The following is a 17,004-nucleotide window of genomic DNA, read 5'->3' as shown; positions in this document are numbered from 1 at the left end:
GACAGGTCATCAGTATAAAACCCTAGAAAGATGTCTTCTGCGATCTCCTGACATGTCTGTATTAAACCCTAGAAAGATGTCTTCTGCCATCTCCTGACATGTCTTTGTTTGTTTTTTCATGCAGAACGATCTCCAGAAAGAGTTAGACAACAGGAAGGTTCTTCTCCAGCAGTTCCTAAGCCGGGAGGAAGATGACCAGGTACGTCTCCACCGTCTCCTTAGGTCTTAGCACTCAGATCAGCTCTGCAGGGCAGTCAGAAGGGTGAATTTCCTATGTAACTTGGTGTAATACACTGGCCCCAGTTACAGGAGAGATCCGTAATAAATAGAAATACTGGAACTGTAAAAAGCCTTCGTGTTCGGACAGAATGTGCGGGCTGAAGCTGATTGGCTGCAGCAGTCACATGACGCCCCCTTCCGGCTGTCGATGTTAGGAGAGTTTTAGTTTCTTTTCTTACACCACTGTGAAGCCATTGAAGGTAATGTGTACAGTAGTGGACATCGCTATGTTAATATTATCAGCCATTTCTCATCCTGATACTACAGTAATGAGCGGAGCATTTATACCGTGAGCCAATGATCCACACTTTTGTTTTTTGTAATATGCTGCATGTAGCGGCCGTCCATCCAGCACCTGTGCAAGTGCAGGAATAATAACTGCCGCCATCGCGTGCGCCAGGTACATGCTCACCGTGATAGCTTCCTCCCAGGCTAGGTCAGCAAACCCCTCCTAAAGTAGTTCAATAGCCCCTCCTAGATTAGGTCAGTCGCCCCCTCCTCCATTAGGTCAGTTGCCCCCTCCTCCAGTAGGTCAGTCGCCCTCTCCTCCAGTAGGTCAGTCGCCCCCTTTTCCATTAGGTCAGTTTCCCCCTCCTCCATTGGGTCTGTTGCCCCCTCTTCCATTAGGTCAGTTGCCCTCTCCTCCAGTAGGTCAGTCGCCCCCTCCTCCAGTAGATCAGTCTCTCCCTCCTCCAGTAGATCAGCCTCTCCCTCCTCCAGTAGATCAATCACCCCCTCTTCCATTAGGTCAGTTGCTCCCTCCATCATTAGATCAATTGCCCCCTCCTCCATTAGGTTAGTTGCCCTCTCCTCCAGTAGGTCAGTCGCCCCCTTTTCCATTAGGTCAATTGCCCCCTCCTCCATTGGGTCAATTGCACCCTCTTCCATTAGGTCAGTTGCCCTCTCCTCCAGTAGATCAGTCACCCTCTCCTCCAGTAGATCAGTCTCTCCCTCCTCCAGTAGATCAATCGCCCCCTCTTCCATTAGGTCAGTTGCCCCCTCCTCCATTAGGTCAGTCGCCCCCTCTTCCATTAGGTCAGTCGCCCCCTCTTCCATTAGATCAGACGCCCCATCTTCCATTAGGTCAGTCTCCCCCTCCTTAATTAGATCAGTCTCCCCCTCCTCCAGTAGATCAGTCTCCCCCTCCTCCAGTAGATCAGTCTCCCCCTCCTCCAGTAGATCAGTCGCCCCCTCCTTCATTAGGGTCAGTCGCCCCCTCCTTCATTAGGTCAGTCGCCCCCTCCTTCAGTAGATCAGTCGCCCTGTCCTCCAGTAGATCAGTCTCCCCCTACTCCAGTAGATCAGTCTCCCCTTCCTCCAGTAGATCAGTCGCCCCCCTCCTCCAGTAGATCAGTCGCCCCCTCCTTCATTAGGTCAGTCGCCCCCTCCTCCAGTAGATCAGTCGCCCCCTCCTCCAGTAGGTCAGTCACCCCCTCTTTCATTAGGTCAGTCACCCCCTCCTCCAGTAGATCAGTCTCCCCCTCCTCCAGTAGATAAGTTGCCCCCTCCAGTATTTCATTCGCCCCCTCCTCCAGTAGATCAGTTGCCCCCTCCTCCAGTAGGTCAGTAGCTCCCTCCTCCATTAGGTCAGTCGCCCCCTCCTCCAGTAGATCAGTCGCTCCCTCCTCCAGTAGATCAATCACCCCCTCTTCCATTAGGTCAGTCGCCCCCTTCTCCAGTAGATCAATCACCCCCTCCTCCAGTAGATCAGTCACCCCCTCCTCCAGTAGATCAGTCGCCCCCTCCTTCATTAGGTCAGTTGCCCCCTCCTCCGGTAGATCAGTCTCCCCCTCCTCCAGTAGATCAGTCTCCCCCTCCTCCAGTAGATCAGTCGCCCCCTCCTCCCTTAGATCAGTCTCCCCCTCCTCCAGTAGATCAGTCTCCCCCTCCTCCAGTAGATCAGTCGCCCCCTCCTCCAGTAGGTCAGTCGCCCCCTCCTCCAGTAGGTCAGTCGCCCCCTCCTCCATTAGGTCAGTTGCCCCCTCCTCCATTAGGTCAGTTGCTCCCTCCTCCATTAGGTCAGTTGCCCCCTCCTCCATTAGGTCAGTTGCCCCCTCCTCCAGTAGGTCAGTCGCCCTCTCCTCCAGTAGGTCAGTCGCCCCCTTTTCCATTAGGTCAGTTTCCCCCTCCTCCATTGGGTCTGTTGCCCCCTCTTCCATTAGGTCAGTTGCCCTCTCCTCCAGTAGGTCAGTCACCCCCTCCTCCAGTAGATCAGTCTCTCCCTCCTCCAGTAGATCAGCCTCTCCCTCCTCCAGTAGATCAATCACCCCCTCTTCCATTAGGTCAGTTGCTCCCTCCATCATTAGATCAATTGCCCCCTCCTCCATTAGGTTAGTTGCCCTCTCCTCCAGTAGGTCAGTCGCCCCCTTTTCCATTAGGTCAATTGCCCCCTCCTCCATTGGGTCAATTGCACCCTCTTCCATTAGGTCAGTTGCCCTCTCCTCCAGTAGATCAGTCACCCTCTCCTCCAGTAGATCAGTCTCTCCCTCCTCCAGTAGATCAATCGCCCCCTCTTCCATTAGGTCAGTTGCCCCCTCCTCCATTAGGTCAGTCGCCCCCTCTTCCATTAGGTCAGTCGCCCCCTCTTCCATTAGATCAGACGCCCCATCTTCCATTAGGTCAGTCTCCCCCTCCTTAATTAGATCAGTCTCCCCCTCCTCCAGTAGATCAGTCTCCCCCTCCTCCAGTAGATCAGTCTCCCCCTCCTCCAGTAGATCAGTCGCCCCCTCCTTCATTAGGGTCAGTCGCCCCCTCCTTCATTAGGTCAGTCGCCCCCTCCTTCAGTAGATCAGTCGCCCTGTCCTCCAGTAGATCAGTCTCCCCCTACTCCAGTAGATCAGTCTCCCCTTCCTCCAGTAGATCAGTCGCCCCCCTCCTCCAGTAGATCAGTCGCCCCCTCCTTCATTAGGTCAGTCGCCCCCTCCTCCAGTAGATCAGTCGCCCCCTCCTCCAGTAGGTCAGTCACCCCCTCTTTCATTAGGTCAGTCACCCCCTCCTCCAGTAGATCAGTCTCCCCCTCCTCCAGTAGATAAGTTGCCCCCTCCAGTATTTCATTCGCCCCCTCCTCCAGTAGATCAGTTGCCCCCTCCTCCAGTAGGTCAGTAGCTCCCTCCTCCATTAGGTCAGTCGCCCCCTCCTCCAGTAGATCAGTCGCTCCCTCCTCCAGTAGATCAATCACCCCCTCTTCCATTAGGTCAGTCGCCCCCTTCTCCAGTAGATCAATCACCCCCTCCTCCAGTAGATCAGTCACCCCCTCCTCCAGTAGATCAGTCGCCCCCTCCTTCATTAGGTCAGTTGCCCCCTCCTCCGGTAGATCAGTCTCCCCCTCCTCCAGTAGATCAGTCTCCCCCTCCTCCAGTAGATCAGTCGCCCCCTCCTCCCTTAGATCAGTCTCCCCCTCCTCCAGTAGATCAGTCTCCCCCTCCTCCAGTAGATCAGTCGCCCCCTCCTCCAGTAGGTCAGTCGCCCCCTCCTCCAGTAGGTCAGTCGCCCCCTCCTCCATTAGGTCAGTTGCCCCCTCCTCCATTAGGTCAGTTGCTCCCTCCTCCATTAGGTCAGTTGCCCCCTCCTCCATTAGGTCAGTTGCCCCCTCCTTCATTAGGTCAGTTGCCCCCTCCTCCAGTATATCAGTTGCCCCCTCCTTCATTAGATCAGTCTCCCCCTCCTCCAGTAGATCAGTCTCCCCCTCCTCCAGTAGATCAGTCTCCCCCTCCTCCAGTAGATCAGTCGCCCCCTCCTCCCTTAGATCAGTCTCCCCCTCCTCCAGTAGATCAGTCTCCCCCTCCTCCAGTAGATCAGTCGCCCCCTCCTCCAGTAGGTCAGTCGCCCCCTCCTCCAGTAGGTCAGTCGCCCCCTCCTCCATTAGGTCAGTTGCCCCCTCCTCCATTAGGTCAGTTGCCCCCTCCTCCATTAGGTCAGTTGCTCCCTCCTCCATTAGGTCAGTTGCCCCCTCCTCCATTAGGTCAGTTGCCCCCTCCTTCATTAGGTCAGTTGCCCCCTCCTCCAGTATATCAGTTGCCCCCTCCTTCATTAGATCAGTCGCCCCCTCCTCCATTAGGTCAGTCGCCCCCTCCTCCATTAGGTCAGTCGCCCCCTCCTCCATTAGTCGTCCCCTCCTCTTTATATGATTTCCTTTTCTTCCTTTCTATATTTCTTTATGTTGTGGTCTCGCTGTTCCCAGGTCGGCAGTTATATCAGTCGCCCGTCACAGACTAATGGATTCCTGCAGACGTCCGGCAAAGCTCCTACACGAGACCCTGTGCCTCGTACGGTGGGTAAATCAGGCCGGGGGGAGTCAGAAGGAATTGTGCAAAACTGCCCCATGTAAATATATTGTCAGTCCGTAGTCTCCAACCTGTGGCTCTCCAGCTGTTGTGAAACTACAACTCCCAGCATGCCGTGCTGTGCAGCCCCAGGTTGGAGACCAGGCCTTGTACTGGACAATAGTGACCCCTGCTGGTCATGATGATGAACTACTCTGACCTGATATGTCATACTGAAGTCCAGAGAGGTCAGATTGTGTATTGGTGGAATCTGAGCCTTACAATCTGTATACACAGAGATCTAATCCAGTGCCATCTGTTTAGGCGAATGATCTGCAGCTGGTCCGCGATGCTCTGCGCAGTCTAAGAAATAGCTTCAGTGGTCATGACCCCCAACATCACACAATAGACAGCCTGGAGCAGGGGATAGCAAGCCTGATGGACAGACTGCACGCCATCGAGAACCAGAGGAGGCAGGACAGGAAGGTAAGCGCCGTGTAACGTGCACCCATGGCACTCAGGCACCGGGTGATAGAAAGTATATACACACTGCACACACACAAAAGCTACACACAAACACTGCACATACCAAAACTGCACAGACATGTACATACATGCCCAAACACTACACACACATACACTGTACATACCAAGACTGCACGCACACACATATATATATATATATACCCAAACACTACACACACATACACTGTACATACCAAGACTGCACACACACACATATATATATATATATATATATATATATACCCAAACACTACACACACATACACTGCACACATACAGTATACACACTCACACTGCACATACCAAGACTGCACACACATACACACATATATATATATATACATACCCAAACAATACACACACATACATTGTACACATACAGTATATACATACGCTGTACATATACAGCATATACACACACACTGCACACAAACACTGCACACATACAGTATACACACATACACACACTACACACACAGTATATACAGTCACATATACACACATACACACACAGATATATATATATACACATAAATATATACACACACATACAGTACAGGCCAAAAGTTTGGACACGCCTTCTCATTTAAAGATTTTTCTGTATTTTCTTGACTATGAAAATTGTACATTCACACTGAAGGCATCAAAACTATGAATTAACACATGTGGAATTATATAGTTAACAAAAAAGTGTGAAACAACTGAAAATATGTCTTATATTCTAGGTTCTTCAAAGTAGCCACCTTTTGCTTTGATGACTGCTTTGCACACTCTTGGCATTCTCTTGATGAGCTTCAAGAGGTAGTCACCGGAAATGGTTTTCACTTCACAGGTGTGCCCTGTCAGGTTTAATAAGTGGGATTTCTTGCCTTATAAATGGGGTTGGGACCATCAGTTGTGTTGCGCAGAAGTCAGGTGGATACACAGCTGATAGTCCTACTGAATAGACTGTTAGAATTTGTATTATGGCAAGAAAAAAGCAGCTAAGTAAAGAAAAACGAGTGGCCATCATTACTTTAAGAAATGAAGGTCAGTCAGTGCGAAAAATTGGGAAAACTTTGAAAGTGTCCCCAAGTGCAGTTGCAAAAACCATCAAGCGCTACAAAGAAACTGGTTCACATGAGGACCGCCCCAGGAAAGGAAGACCAAGAGTCACCTCTGCTTCTGAGGATAAGTTTATCCGAGTCACCAGCCTCAGAAATCGCAGGTTAACAGCAGCTCAGATTAGAGACCAGGTCAATGCCACACAGAGTTCTAGCAGCAGACACATCTCTACAACAAGTGTTAAGAGGAGACTTTGTGCAGCAGGCCTTCATGGTAAAATAGCTGCTAGGAAACCACTGCTAAGGACAGGCAACAAGCAGAAGAGACTTGTTTGGGCTAAAGAACACAAGGAATGGACATTAGACCAGTGGAAATCTGTGCTTTGGTCTGATGAGTCCAAATTTGAGATCTTTGGTTCCAACCACCGTGTCTTTGTGCGACGCAGAAAAGGTGAACGGATGGACTCTACATGCCTGGTTCCCACCGTGAAGCATGGAGGTGGTGGTGTGATGGTGTGGGGGTGCTTTGCTGGTGACACTGTTGGGAATTTATTCAAAATTGAAGGCATACTGAACCAGCATGGCTACCACAGCATCTTGCAGCGGCATGCTATTCCATCCGGTTTGCGTTTAGTTGGACCATCATTTATTTTTCAACAACACAATGACCCCAAACACACCGCCAGGCTGTGTAAGGGCTATTTGACCAAGAAGGAGAGTGATGGGGTGCTGCACCAGATGACCTGGCCTCCACAGTCACCAGACCTGAACCCAATCGAGATGGTTTGGGGTGAGCTGGCCCGCAGAGTGAAGGCAAAAGAGCCAACAAGTGCTAAGCATCTCTGGGAACTCCTTCAAGATTGTTGGAAGACCATTTCCGGTGACTACCTCTTGAAGCTCATCAAGAGAATGCCAAGAGTGTGCAAAGCAGTCATCAAAGCAAAAGGTGGCTACTTTGAAGAACCTAGAATATAAGACATATTTTCAGTTGTTTCACACTTTTTTGTTAAGTATATAATTCCACATGTGTTAATTCATAGTTTTGATGCCTTCAGTGTGAATGTACAATTTTCATAGTCATGAAAATACAGAAAAATCTTTAAATGAGAAGGTGTGTCCAAACTTTTGGTCTGTACTGTATATATATATATATATATATATATATATATATATATATATACACATACGGTATACACTGATGTTATTATGCTGCTAAGGACAATGACTTGCACCTTAAAATACACATAACAGCTGCTGCAGAACCTTTTGGAGGACAAATAGGAAATATTCCTGTTGCGAAATACAAATGTCTGTTGATTACCAATTGTTATCCAAGAGGTTCTGCAGCAGCTTGAGTGGGGTCCTGATTTTTCTCTTTTAAGAATTATTTTCCCATTTTTACAGAAAAATTGTCACCTAATGTTTTGTGTCACCTCTCCCACATTTAGGCACGAGGACGACTGTCTGGAAATAAGGAGTTAAATGAATACAGAGACTCGTGGCCTCCAAATGCAAGTAAGGAAGGCAGACATTGTGTGAATGTGGCTGTACGTGTGAGAGCGTCCGCCTGCAGCTCGCTGCGCTCCAGAGTAATGGGGAAGTCATCTGTCGGCCCCACACCCTGGTTTATGCCCCATCCTGGAGACGTGTGATATAAGTAATATATATGGAGAGGTGATCTCCGCTCTTATCTCATCTTAGTAGTCTTGAACCAGGGTGGTGATAATAAGTGATCGGCTGAGAACTCGCTGACAGATAACGGGAAATCACAGAATAATGCAAATACAAAGTAGAAAAGTGCAAATATGTGAGAACAGAGAAGGGTTTTCCATAAACTGGAGACTACAATTATCCCCAGTGTCTTGTGCTGAAGATGAAGATTTCCTTTCACTAGAACTAAGGGGCTGAGGGGGTAACGTTCTCCTGGAATCACCAAACCCAGACTCCTCCATGAGACGCCAGATAGAGAAGTGCGATCCGTCACTGCACAGAACACGTCTCCTCCAGAGTCCAGTGGTGGCGGCTTTACACCACTCCGTCCGACGCTCGGCATTGTGCTTGGTGATGTACGGCTGCATGCAGCTGCTCGGCCATGAAGCACCCGGTGGGGGTGCAGTGTTTGTGCTGATATCAGAGGAGGTCTGTACTCTGCAGTTATGGGGTCAGCTGAGCGGTGGTGATTTTTCTGCCCTCTGCCCCTCAGCACTTGGCCCCTCGCTTTGTAATGTTACGGGGTCTCCACTTCGTGGCTGAGTTGCTGCGGTTCCTTCCACTTCTCAGTAATATCACTCACAGGTGATGGAGGAAGATTCAGGAGGAAGAAATGTCATGGACGGACTTGTTCCCCCAGTGGCTCCTATTACAGGACCACGCTGGTATCAGTGAGCTCTGCACCACCGACCGGTCTGTCACATGTTAATAAAGGCAGGCGGGGGGCCGAAGATTATATACTAGGGGAGAGGGGTCAGAGGTTATACACTGGGGGAGAGGGGCCGGAATTTATACACTGGGGGGAGCCAAGGGGTCAGATGTTATACATTGTCGGTGAGGGGCCAGAGGTTATTCACTGGGGGGCAAGAGGAGCCGTAGGTTATAGACTGGGGGGGGTAATGAGGCTGAAGGAAAAACCTGAGTTCAGTGATTAAGACGTGTCCTATCCTTCTCTCCGCATCTTACGCATAGAGAGTAATTTCTATGATTATCTTTTCTTCCAGAGATGCCGCATTCTCAAAGTGCCCCGGTTATGGGAAGTAGTAATTCCTGCACCAAAGTGCTCTACTTCACAGATCGCTCGCTCACACCCTTCATGGTTAACATACCAAAGAGGTAAAGTGCGTCATGTACTGTGATTTATCAATGCGCTTCACCCACCAGATCCCCTAATACCACTGCTGGAGATTGTGCAGTAGACAAGTGCCGCCGTGGCCTGTACCGCACTAATACAGTTGTGCTCAGAAGTTTACATACCCCGCAGAATTTTTCCTTTCTTGGCATTGTTTCAGAGAATATGAGTGATAACAAAAAAACTTTTTCTCCACTCATGGTTATTGGTTGGGTGACGCCATTTATTGTCAAACTACTGTGTTTTCTCTTTTTAAATCTTAATATCAACCAAAAACATCCAAATGACCCTGATCAAAAGTTCACATACCCTGGTAATTTTGGCCTGATAACATGCACAGAATGTGACACAAATGGGTTTGAATGGCTACTAAAGGAAACATCCTCACCTGTGACCTGTTTGCTTGTAATCAGTGTGTGTGCATAAAAGCTGAGTGAGCTTCTGGGATTCAGACAGACTCTTGCATCTTTCATCCAGCCACTGATGTTTCTGGATTGTGAGTCATGGGGAAAGTAAAAGAATTGTCAACGGATCTACGGGAAAAGGTAGTTTAACTGTATAACACAGGAAAGGGATACAAAAAATATCCAAGGAATAGATAATGCCAGTCAGCAGCGTTCAAACTCTGATTAACCAATGGAAAATAAGGGGTTCTGTAAAACCAAACCACGGTCAGGTAGACCAACAAAAATTTTGGCCACAACTGCCAGGAAAATTGTTCAGGATGCAAAGAAAAACCCACAAATAACATCAGCTGAAATTCAGGACTCTCTGAAAACTAGCGGTGTGGCTGTTTCAAGATGCACAATAAGGAGACACTTGAAGAAAAAGGGGCTGCATGGTCGAGTCGCCTGAAGAAAACCATTACTGCACAAATGCCACAAAGTATCTTGCCTACAATACGCCAAACAGCACAGAGACAAGCCTCAAAACTTCTGGAACAAGGTAATTTGGAGCGATGAGACCAAAATTGAACTTTTTGGCCACAACCATAAACGTTACATTTGGAGAGAGGTCAACAAGGCCTATGATGAAAGGAACACCATTCCTACAGTAAAGCATGGAGGTGGATTGATGATGTTTTGAGGATGTGTGAGCTGCAAAGGCACAGGAAACTTGGTGAAAGCTGAAGGAAAGATAAATGCAGCACGTTATCAGCAAATACTGGAGGCAAATTTGCACTCATCAGCCCGTAAGCTGCGCAGGGGACGTACTTGAACGTTCCAACATGACAACGATCCAAAACACAAGGCCAAGTCGACCTGTCATTGACTACAGCAGAACAAAGTGAAGGTTCTGGAGTGGCCATCTCAGTCTCCTGACCTCAATATCATTGAGCCCCTCTGGGGAGATCTCAAGCACTCAGTTCATGCTAGACAGACCAAGAATTTACAGGAACTGGAGGCTTTTTGCCAAGAAGAATGGGCAGCTTTACCTTCTGAGAAAATAAAGAACCTCATCAACAACTATCACAAAAGACTTCAAGCTGTCATTGATTAAGAACTGGGGTATGTGAACTTTTGATCAGGGTCATTTGGATGTTTTTGGTTGTCATTAAGGTTTAAAAAGAGAAAACACAGTAGTTTGACAATAAATGCCTTCACCCAACCAATAACCATGAGGGGAGAAAAAGTTTTTTTGTTATCATTCATATTCTCTGAAACAAGGCCAAGAAAGGAAAAATTCTGCCGGGGTATGTAAACTTTTGAGCACAACTTTATATCCTAGAATCAGCTACCAGTAATTTATATATTTTGCATTTTTAATAAAATGATTGGCAGAGGTGACTGTGATCAGTGCAGAACGCAGGGCACTATGGCAATGGTGCCCGCTCCTTGAGACTAATGACGGATTATATGTCCCCAGGTTAGGAGAGGTGACGCTGAGGGATTTCAAGGTCGCCATTGACAGAGAAGGAAACCACAGATATCACTTCAAAGCTCTTGATCCCGAATTTGGAACAGTCAAAGAAGAAGTAAGTTCTTGCGAGCAGTGTGGGTCACGGAGGTCAGACCCACATGGACATCCATGTGATACTCCATCCATCGTTATTACTCATGTGACCATTTAACCCTTATACAAGGTGCCAGATTTCTTGCAGATGCCACATTTATACCCGCTTCGTCTTATTTTCGGTTGCATAAGGGCTAATGTGTATGGGTGTATGTGCCCGTGCTGCCCCCCATATCCCACCGAGCTCATGGTAAAATGATGGCATGCTTTTTTACATCCTCCTATGGGAGAATATATCTCTATAGCACCTGGCAGAGCCTCTGTGGCTTCTCCCCGAGGCCATGAGGCTCCATACTAGAGATACGTGTGCCGCCATATGGGCCATAAATATGTCTGCAAATGGGACTGGATGGAAATATTGAATTTTTGCATAGGTGATTGGTAAATCCATAAGGTTGGTTATGAGGTCTAACTCTGCTTTCTTCTATTTTCACAGGTATTTCATGATGAAGATATCATTCCAGGCTGGGAGGGTAAAATCGTGGCGTGGGTAGAGGAAGACCACGGAAGCAACTAAGATCACCCAACACCTTCACCCGGAGGAGACAAGTGACGGACTCATCGTCTGAGTGCATTATTCTTCAAGCTGCCAAAAAAGGTCCCTATGGGCACCTTAAGGACATTGCTTATACAGAGAGCAGTGCCGACGATTGTGTACAGAGGAACGTGGTGGACGTGGTGGTTTACACAGCAGCTTGTCCACGACTTGTGGACATCACAAGCTTCTTGTACATATCCTAACGGAGCAGATTCAGTATTTTTTGAAAAAAAAGGGGGTGAAATGTCACCTTTCACTGAGGTTTTGGAGCGTCCTATTTTGATAGATATTAGTTTTCCTATAGACTTTCTGACCTCCGAGTTCTCACTGACGATACGTTTTAGATTGAGATACTTTATATTCACAGCATCAGAATATTTTATAACCAATGCCAATATTAGTGCAACAATATAACGTTCCGGACAGCGGGGCGAGGATCTGCTGTCACAGAGAGCGAAGGACGGGGATCCTGCAGGTAATGCCAATATCCTTGGCTTCTAGTAGCTGCAGACACTAGATCCTCAGAGCAGCTCCATCCACCATATGGCACTACACCGGCCTATGGGAGGATGATGGCCCCAACTCCAAACCACGGATACCTTGACTCATAGTCTGAGCATTTCTACCCTAAGCTACCTGGCAAGTGCTCAGGGGACAGTCCCTATCATGGCAAGTGCTCAGGGGGCAGTCCCTATCACAGCAAGTGCTCAAGGGGCAGTCCCTATCATGGCAAGTGCTCAGGGGGCAATCCCTATTGCGGCAAGTGCTCAAATTCCTCTTTGGCTTTAACTTTGGCATGTGCGGTGTGTGTCCATTCCTGACGCACGGGTGGTGCTCGCCCTGCTGTAGGCAATTCACACTTACCTACTTGCAAAATTCATTTTCCCCTTAACGCCAATTCTATCTGCAGCCAAAAAAAAGGAAGTTTGCACTTGTGTTTTAATCCCAAGCCCGACACTGGTATTGCCCCTCTCCCTTTAAATATGACTCCATTATTTGCGTATCTGCACTGGTAATGGTCACGTGTTTGATGGTTTACACTGGTGACTGCACGCTCTGAATATTGCCTGTGATGTGACCCACTATAACCTTGGCATTCAGATTAATATTTCACTTTGTATCTGGAGCGAGTTTCGTGATTTTTCCCCTTTTTAGTTTTTAGATCCCTGCTCTCTCACATCAGTAATCCCCCCATCAGTAGCACCTTTCCATGATCTGCTTTTAGGGTGCAGCAGACAAGTGTCATTTGTACTTGGTGCAGGGGAGCATTTGGGGACTTGGTAGATTCATTGCTTGGCTGCAGTCGGATCAATCATCCCTGACGTCCAGATCACTCTGTAGCGGTGGTCCTGAGGACTGGCTGATGTCTCCTCATCACTCTGTAGCTGTGGTCCTGAGGACTGGCTGATGTCTCCTCATCACTCTGTAGAGGTGGTTCTGAGGACGGGATGATGTCTCCTCATCACTCTGTAGAGGTGGTCCTGAGGACGGGATGATGTCTCCCCATCACTCTGTAGAGGTGGTCCTGAGGACGGGATGATGTCTCCTCATCACTCTGTAGCGGTGGTCCTGAGGACAGGCAGATGTCTCCTCATCATTCTGTAGCGGTGGTCCTGAGGACGGGCTGATGTCTCCTCATCACTCTGTAGCGGTGGTCCTGAGGACCGGCTGATGTCTCATCACTCTGTAGCCGTGGTCCTGAGGACGGGCTGATGTCTTCTCATCACTCTGTAGCCGTGGTCCTGAGGACGGACTGATGTCTCCTTATCATTCTGTAGCCGTGGTCCTGAGGACGGGCTGATGTCTCCTCATCACTCTGTAGCCGTGGTCCTGAGGACAGGCTGATGTCTCCTCATCACTCTGTAGCCGTGGTCCTGAGGACGGGCTGATGTCTCCTCATCACTCTCTAGCCGTGGTCCTGAGGACGGGCTGATGTCTCCTCCTCACTCTGTAGCTGTGGTCCTGAGGACAGGCTGATGTCTCCTCATCACTCTGTAACCGTGGTCCTGAGGACGGGCTGATGTCTCCTCATCACTCTGTAGCCGTGGTCCTGAGGACTGGCTGATGTCTCCTCATCACTCTGTAGCGGTGGTCCTCAGGACGGGCTGATGTCTCCTCATCACTCTGTAGCCATGGTCCTGAGGACGGGCTGATGTCTCCTCATCACTCTGTAGCCGTGGTCCTGAGGACGGGCTGATGTCTCCTCATCACTCTGTAGCCGTGGTCCTGAGGACGGGCTGATGTCTCCTCATCACTCTGTGTCCGTGGTCCTGAGGACGGGCTGATGTCTCCTCATCACTCTGTAGCCGTGGTCCTGAGGACGGGCTGATGTCTCCTCATCACTCTGTAGCCGTGGTCCTGAGGATGGGCTGATGTCTCCCCATCACTCTGTAGAGGTGGTCCTGAGGACGGGCTGATGTCTCATCACTCTGTAGCTGTGGTCCTGAGGACGGGCTGATGTCTCCTCATCACTCTGCCGCCGTGGTCCTGAGGACGGGCTGATGTCTCCTCATCACTCTGTAGCCGTGGTCCTGAGGACGGGCTGATGTCTCCTCATCACTCTGTAGCCGTGGTCCTGAGGACGGGCTGATGTCTCCTCATCACTCTGCAGCCGTGGTCCTGAGGACGGGCTGATGTCTCCTCATCACTCTGTAGCCGTGGTCCTGAGGACGGGCTGATGTCTCCTCATCACTCTGTAGCCGTGGTCCTGAGGACGGGCAGATGTCTCCCCATGATTCTGTAGCAGTGGTCCTGAGGACGGGCAGATGTCTCCCCATCACTCTGTATTGGTGGGTTTCATCCAATGCCCCCGCTCCTATGAATGACACTTGCCTGCTGGCGCCCCCTTATCCTGCTACCTCCTAGTTCTTCCCGGCTTGCTGCTATCTTCATTATGACATCATCATGACATCACTGGTAAGAACACAAATACTCATCAGCTTCACAAGGACATTCCATGCGTTCACCCCCAAACTGCTGCTATAAAACCTGCTATACCTCATAATCACACGTTTCCCCAATCACATGCAGTATTATGCACCAAGAACTATTAAGAAGGGTCGTCCAGCGGTCAAAAGTAACAAATTGGCGGGGATCCAACACCAGGCACCGCCACCGATCAGCTGTTTGCAGCAACCGCATATAAGCAGTGAACGGAGCAGAACAGTGCAGCACCGTACACTAGTGGCCGTTTTCGGTACTGCAGGTCAGATAATCTGACCTTCAATTTTAAAGTCCTGGACAATCCCTTTAAGGCGAGTTATATCGCTGCTCAGTTGTTGATGGAGTTGGCTCTTGCAGTCATCACCTTCATCACATACAATGCAGATATCTATTCCCAAACCTCCATTATTCAGGAATATTCGGGGAGGAGAAGGGAAGGTCGGGAATCTGGGTATGTGCTGAGAATAGACTATTCCAGAGGATATTCACACCCCATTGTGTATCACTTATCTGCAGATGTTCTTATATTTTCTATGACTTTGGTGACTATATCGGTGGCGTCATGGAGCAGCGGAGGCAGCAATAGGTGGACAATGTAGTGGCCTCATATGTGAAGTGCCTGTACAGACTAAGCAGCGACCTGCTGCACGTACTTCCACCTTCTGCGCGGTGTGGACGGCGGCTCTGTGTTATTTGTGTAGTAATTGTGATTGTTGTGATGTCGGATATTACGGCGGGATCGTGAGAAGACGAAAATCCAGCCATGATGGAAATCGGTAACCACCCAGAGGTTCCCATTGTTGCTCTTCAGGCCCCGATGGTTTGGGCTGCGGGTAACTCCAGGCAGAGGAGATCCTCCAGATCTGGACGCTCATGAGTAGATCCAGCGTGATTAACTCTGGAGGTCGTACACATTACAACAATGGTAGTGGGACCATGAGACAATTTAGGCTGAGGCTACACCGCGACATTGCCCAAGACATCTGCCAAGTGGCAACGTTTTTTATGCGTCGCTGCTACGTGAATTGGGCCACGTTGCGACCCCGATGGTACTGCGGACGCAAAAGGCAAGTCACAAGGAATCTGACGCAGTTGGACATTTTGCGATTTGCTTGTCGAAATCGCAGAATCCTCTGGGTCGCAATGCCACCCCATTCACTTGTTGCATTTACCGCGATGTAGCAGCAGCGTGTAGCGAGTTTTGGTTGCGCCAAAGTTGCCGTGCAGCCCCAGCCTTAATGTGTCTGGAGGGGTGTCCCGACTTTCCCAGATATGAGGGCAGAGAAGGACCGGGCTGTTACATTTCAGCATGCCTGACCCTTTGTTTTTTAGCCAGATAAGTCACTGCCAAAAGTGTCTGGAGGGAATAGAGGGAGAAAAGGGTCTAGAGTGGACAGGTGTTTGGAGGGGTCAAGAGGGTGACAAATGGGTTTAGTGGAAGACAGAGAGGAGTCTGGAAGGGAAAGGTGTGTGGCAGGGTCTAGAGGGGAGTGGGGTTTCGGAAGAGGGACAGAAGGGTCTGGAGGGGGACTGAGGTGTCTGGAGAGGAATAAAGGAGTCTGGAGGAGGACCCAGGTGTTTGGAGGGGGACACAGGTGTCTGGAGAGGATTCTGGAGGAGGACCCAGGTGTTTGGAGGGTCTGGAGGGGGACAGAGGTGTCTGGAGAGGAATAGAGGAGTCTGGAGGAGGACCCAGGTGTTTGGAGGGTCTGGAGGGGGACAGAGGTGTCTGGAGAGGAATAGAAGAGTCTTGAGGAGGACAGAGGTGACTGAAGGGGACAGTAGGGTCTGGAGGGGGACAGAGGCATTGGCTTAACCCCAATGTCATGTAGAGTGTGCATGTGTATGAAGGGGTCTAGGCAACAAATTTAGGGATGGGGTGGGAGGTTCAAGTACGTTATGTAGAAGTATGGAGCGAATGTGTCCATGCTGGGAGAGAGCAGACACTTTTAACCTGATAAACCATTTCATGGACAAGGACGTGGCTCCTGGGTGCCTCGTGCAGTGGAGCCTCAGTGCTGAGATTTTCCACATATAAATCAGGTTTATTACAGGAAGTTTCTGGTTTCGTGTAATTAAATGAGACGTTCTTCTCTTATTTTGGGGTTCAGTTTCTCCCCACCTTCAGCATTTCTGCCGTCAGTGAATTTTCTCCGATTTTCGTATCTGTGATGTGTGACCCCCGGCATCTGCCTGCCATGATGTTCGCACTGTACACCGCCTCATTGTATGTAGGCGCCATGCTCTGTGCGAGTACAGACCGCCTGTGTGTAGACGACATCCTTCTTTTCTCGTACTGTATCCGATTTGTATCTCATTGTATTTCGTACAGTTTTTTTGGCCAGAGTCGCGTCTATTTTTACAGGTCTTTGTATCGGCAGACGTACCGTCCGCAGCAGACGTTTCTCTACATGACTTGTACGGTTATTACTGTCTTCTGCCTCCAGTTCGTACTGAGAAAATTTCACTATTAGCTTTATTTTATTATAAAATGTTGGGGTTGTTCCCCCCGCACTGTACATAGCGAGTGTCTGTATATAAAGGATGTGTCACACCGTC

At 49.3% G+C, this 17,004-nt stretch overlaps 1 protein-coding gene across 4 annotated transcripts in view; it reads left to right on the top strand.

The window, feature by feature from the left end:
- Positions 1-17,004, top strand: part of DIXDC1 (DIX domain containing 1) — a 190,007-nt gene extending 173,003 nt beyond the window's left edge. For all 4 annotated transcript variants that reach the window (XM_073657127.1, XM_073657125.1, XM_073657126.1 and 1 more), the window contains 7 exons: positions 125-199; positions 4,460-4,549; positions 4,866-5,027; positions 7,558-7,624; positions 8,824-8,935; positions 10,818-10,926; positions 11,401-17,004. In XM_073657127.1, coding sequence (XP_073513228.1) covers positions 125-199; positions 4,460-4,549; positions 4,866-5,027; positions 7,558-7,624; positions 8,824-8,935; positions 10,818-10,926; positions 11,401-11,481 — 696 coding nt within the window. In that variant the 3' untranslated portion in view covers positions 11,482-17,004. The remainder of the gene's footprint in view (positions 1-124; positions 200-4,459; positions 4,550-4,865; positions 5,028-7,557; positions 7,625-8,823; positions 8,936-10,817; positions 10,927-11,400) is intronic.

This window comes from Phyllobates terribilis, unplaced genomic scaffold (assembly GCF_046119375.1).
Source record: "Phyllobates terribilis strain yellow unplaced genomic scaffold, ASM4611937v1 Scaffold_12__6_contigs__length_324123572, whole genome shotgun sequence".
NCBI lineage: Eukaryota > Metazoa > Chordata > Amphibia > Anura > Dendrobatidae > Phyllobates > Phyllobates terribilis.
Note: the sequence above shows the minus strand (reverse complement) of the source record. Positions and strands in the feature narration are given on the sequence as shown.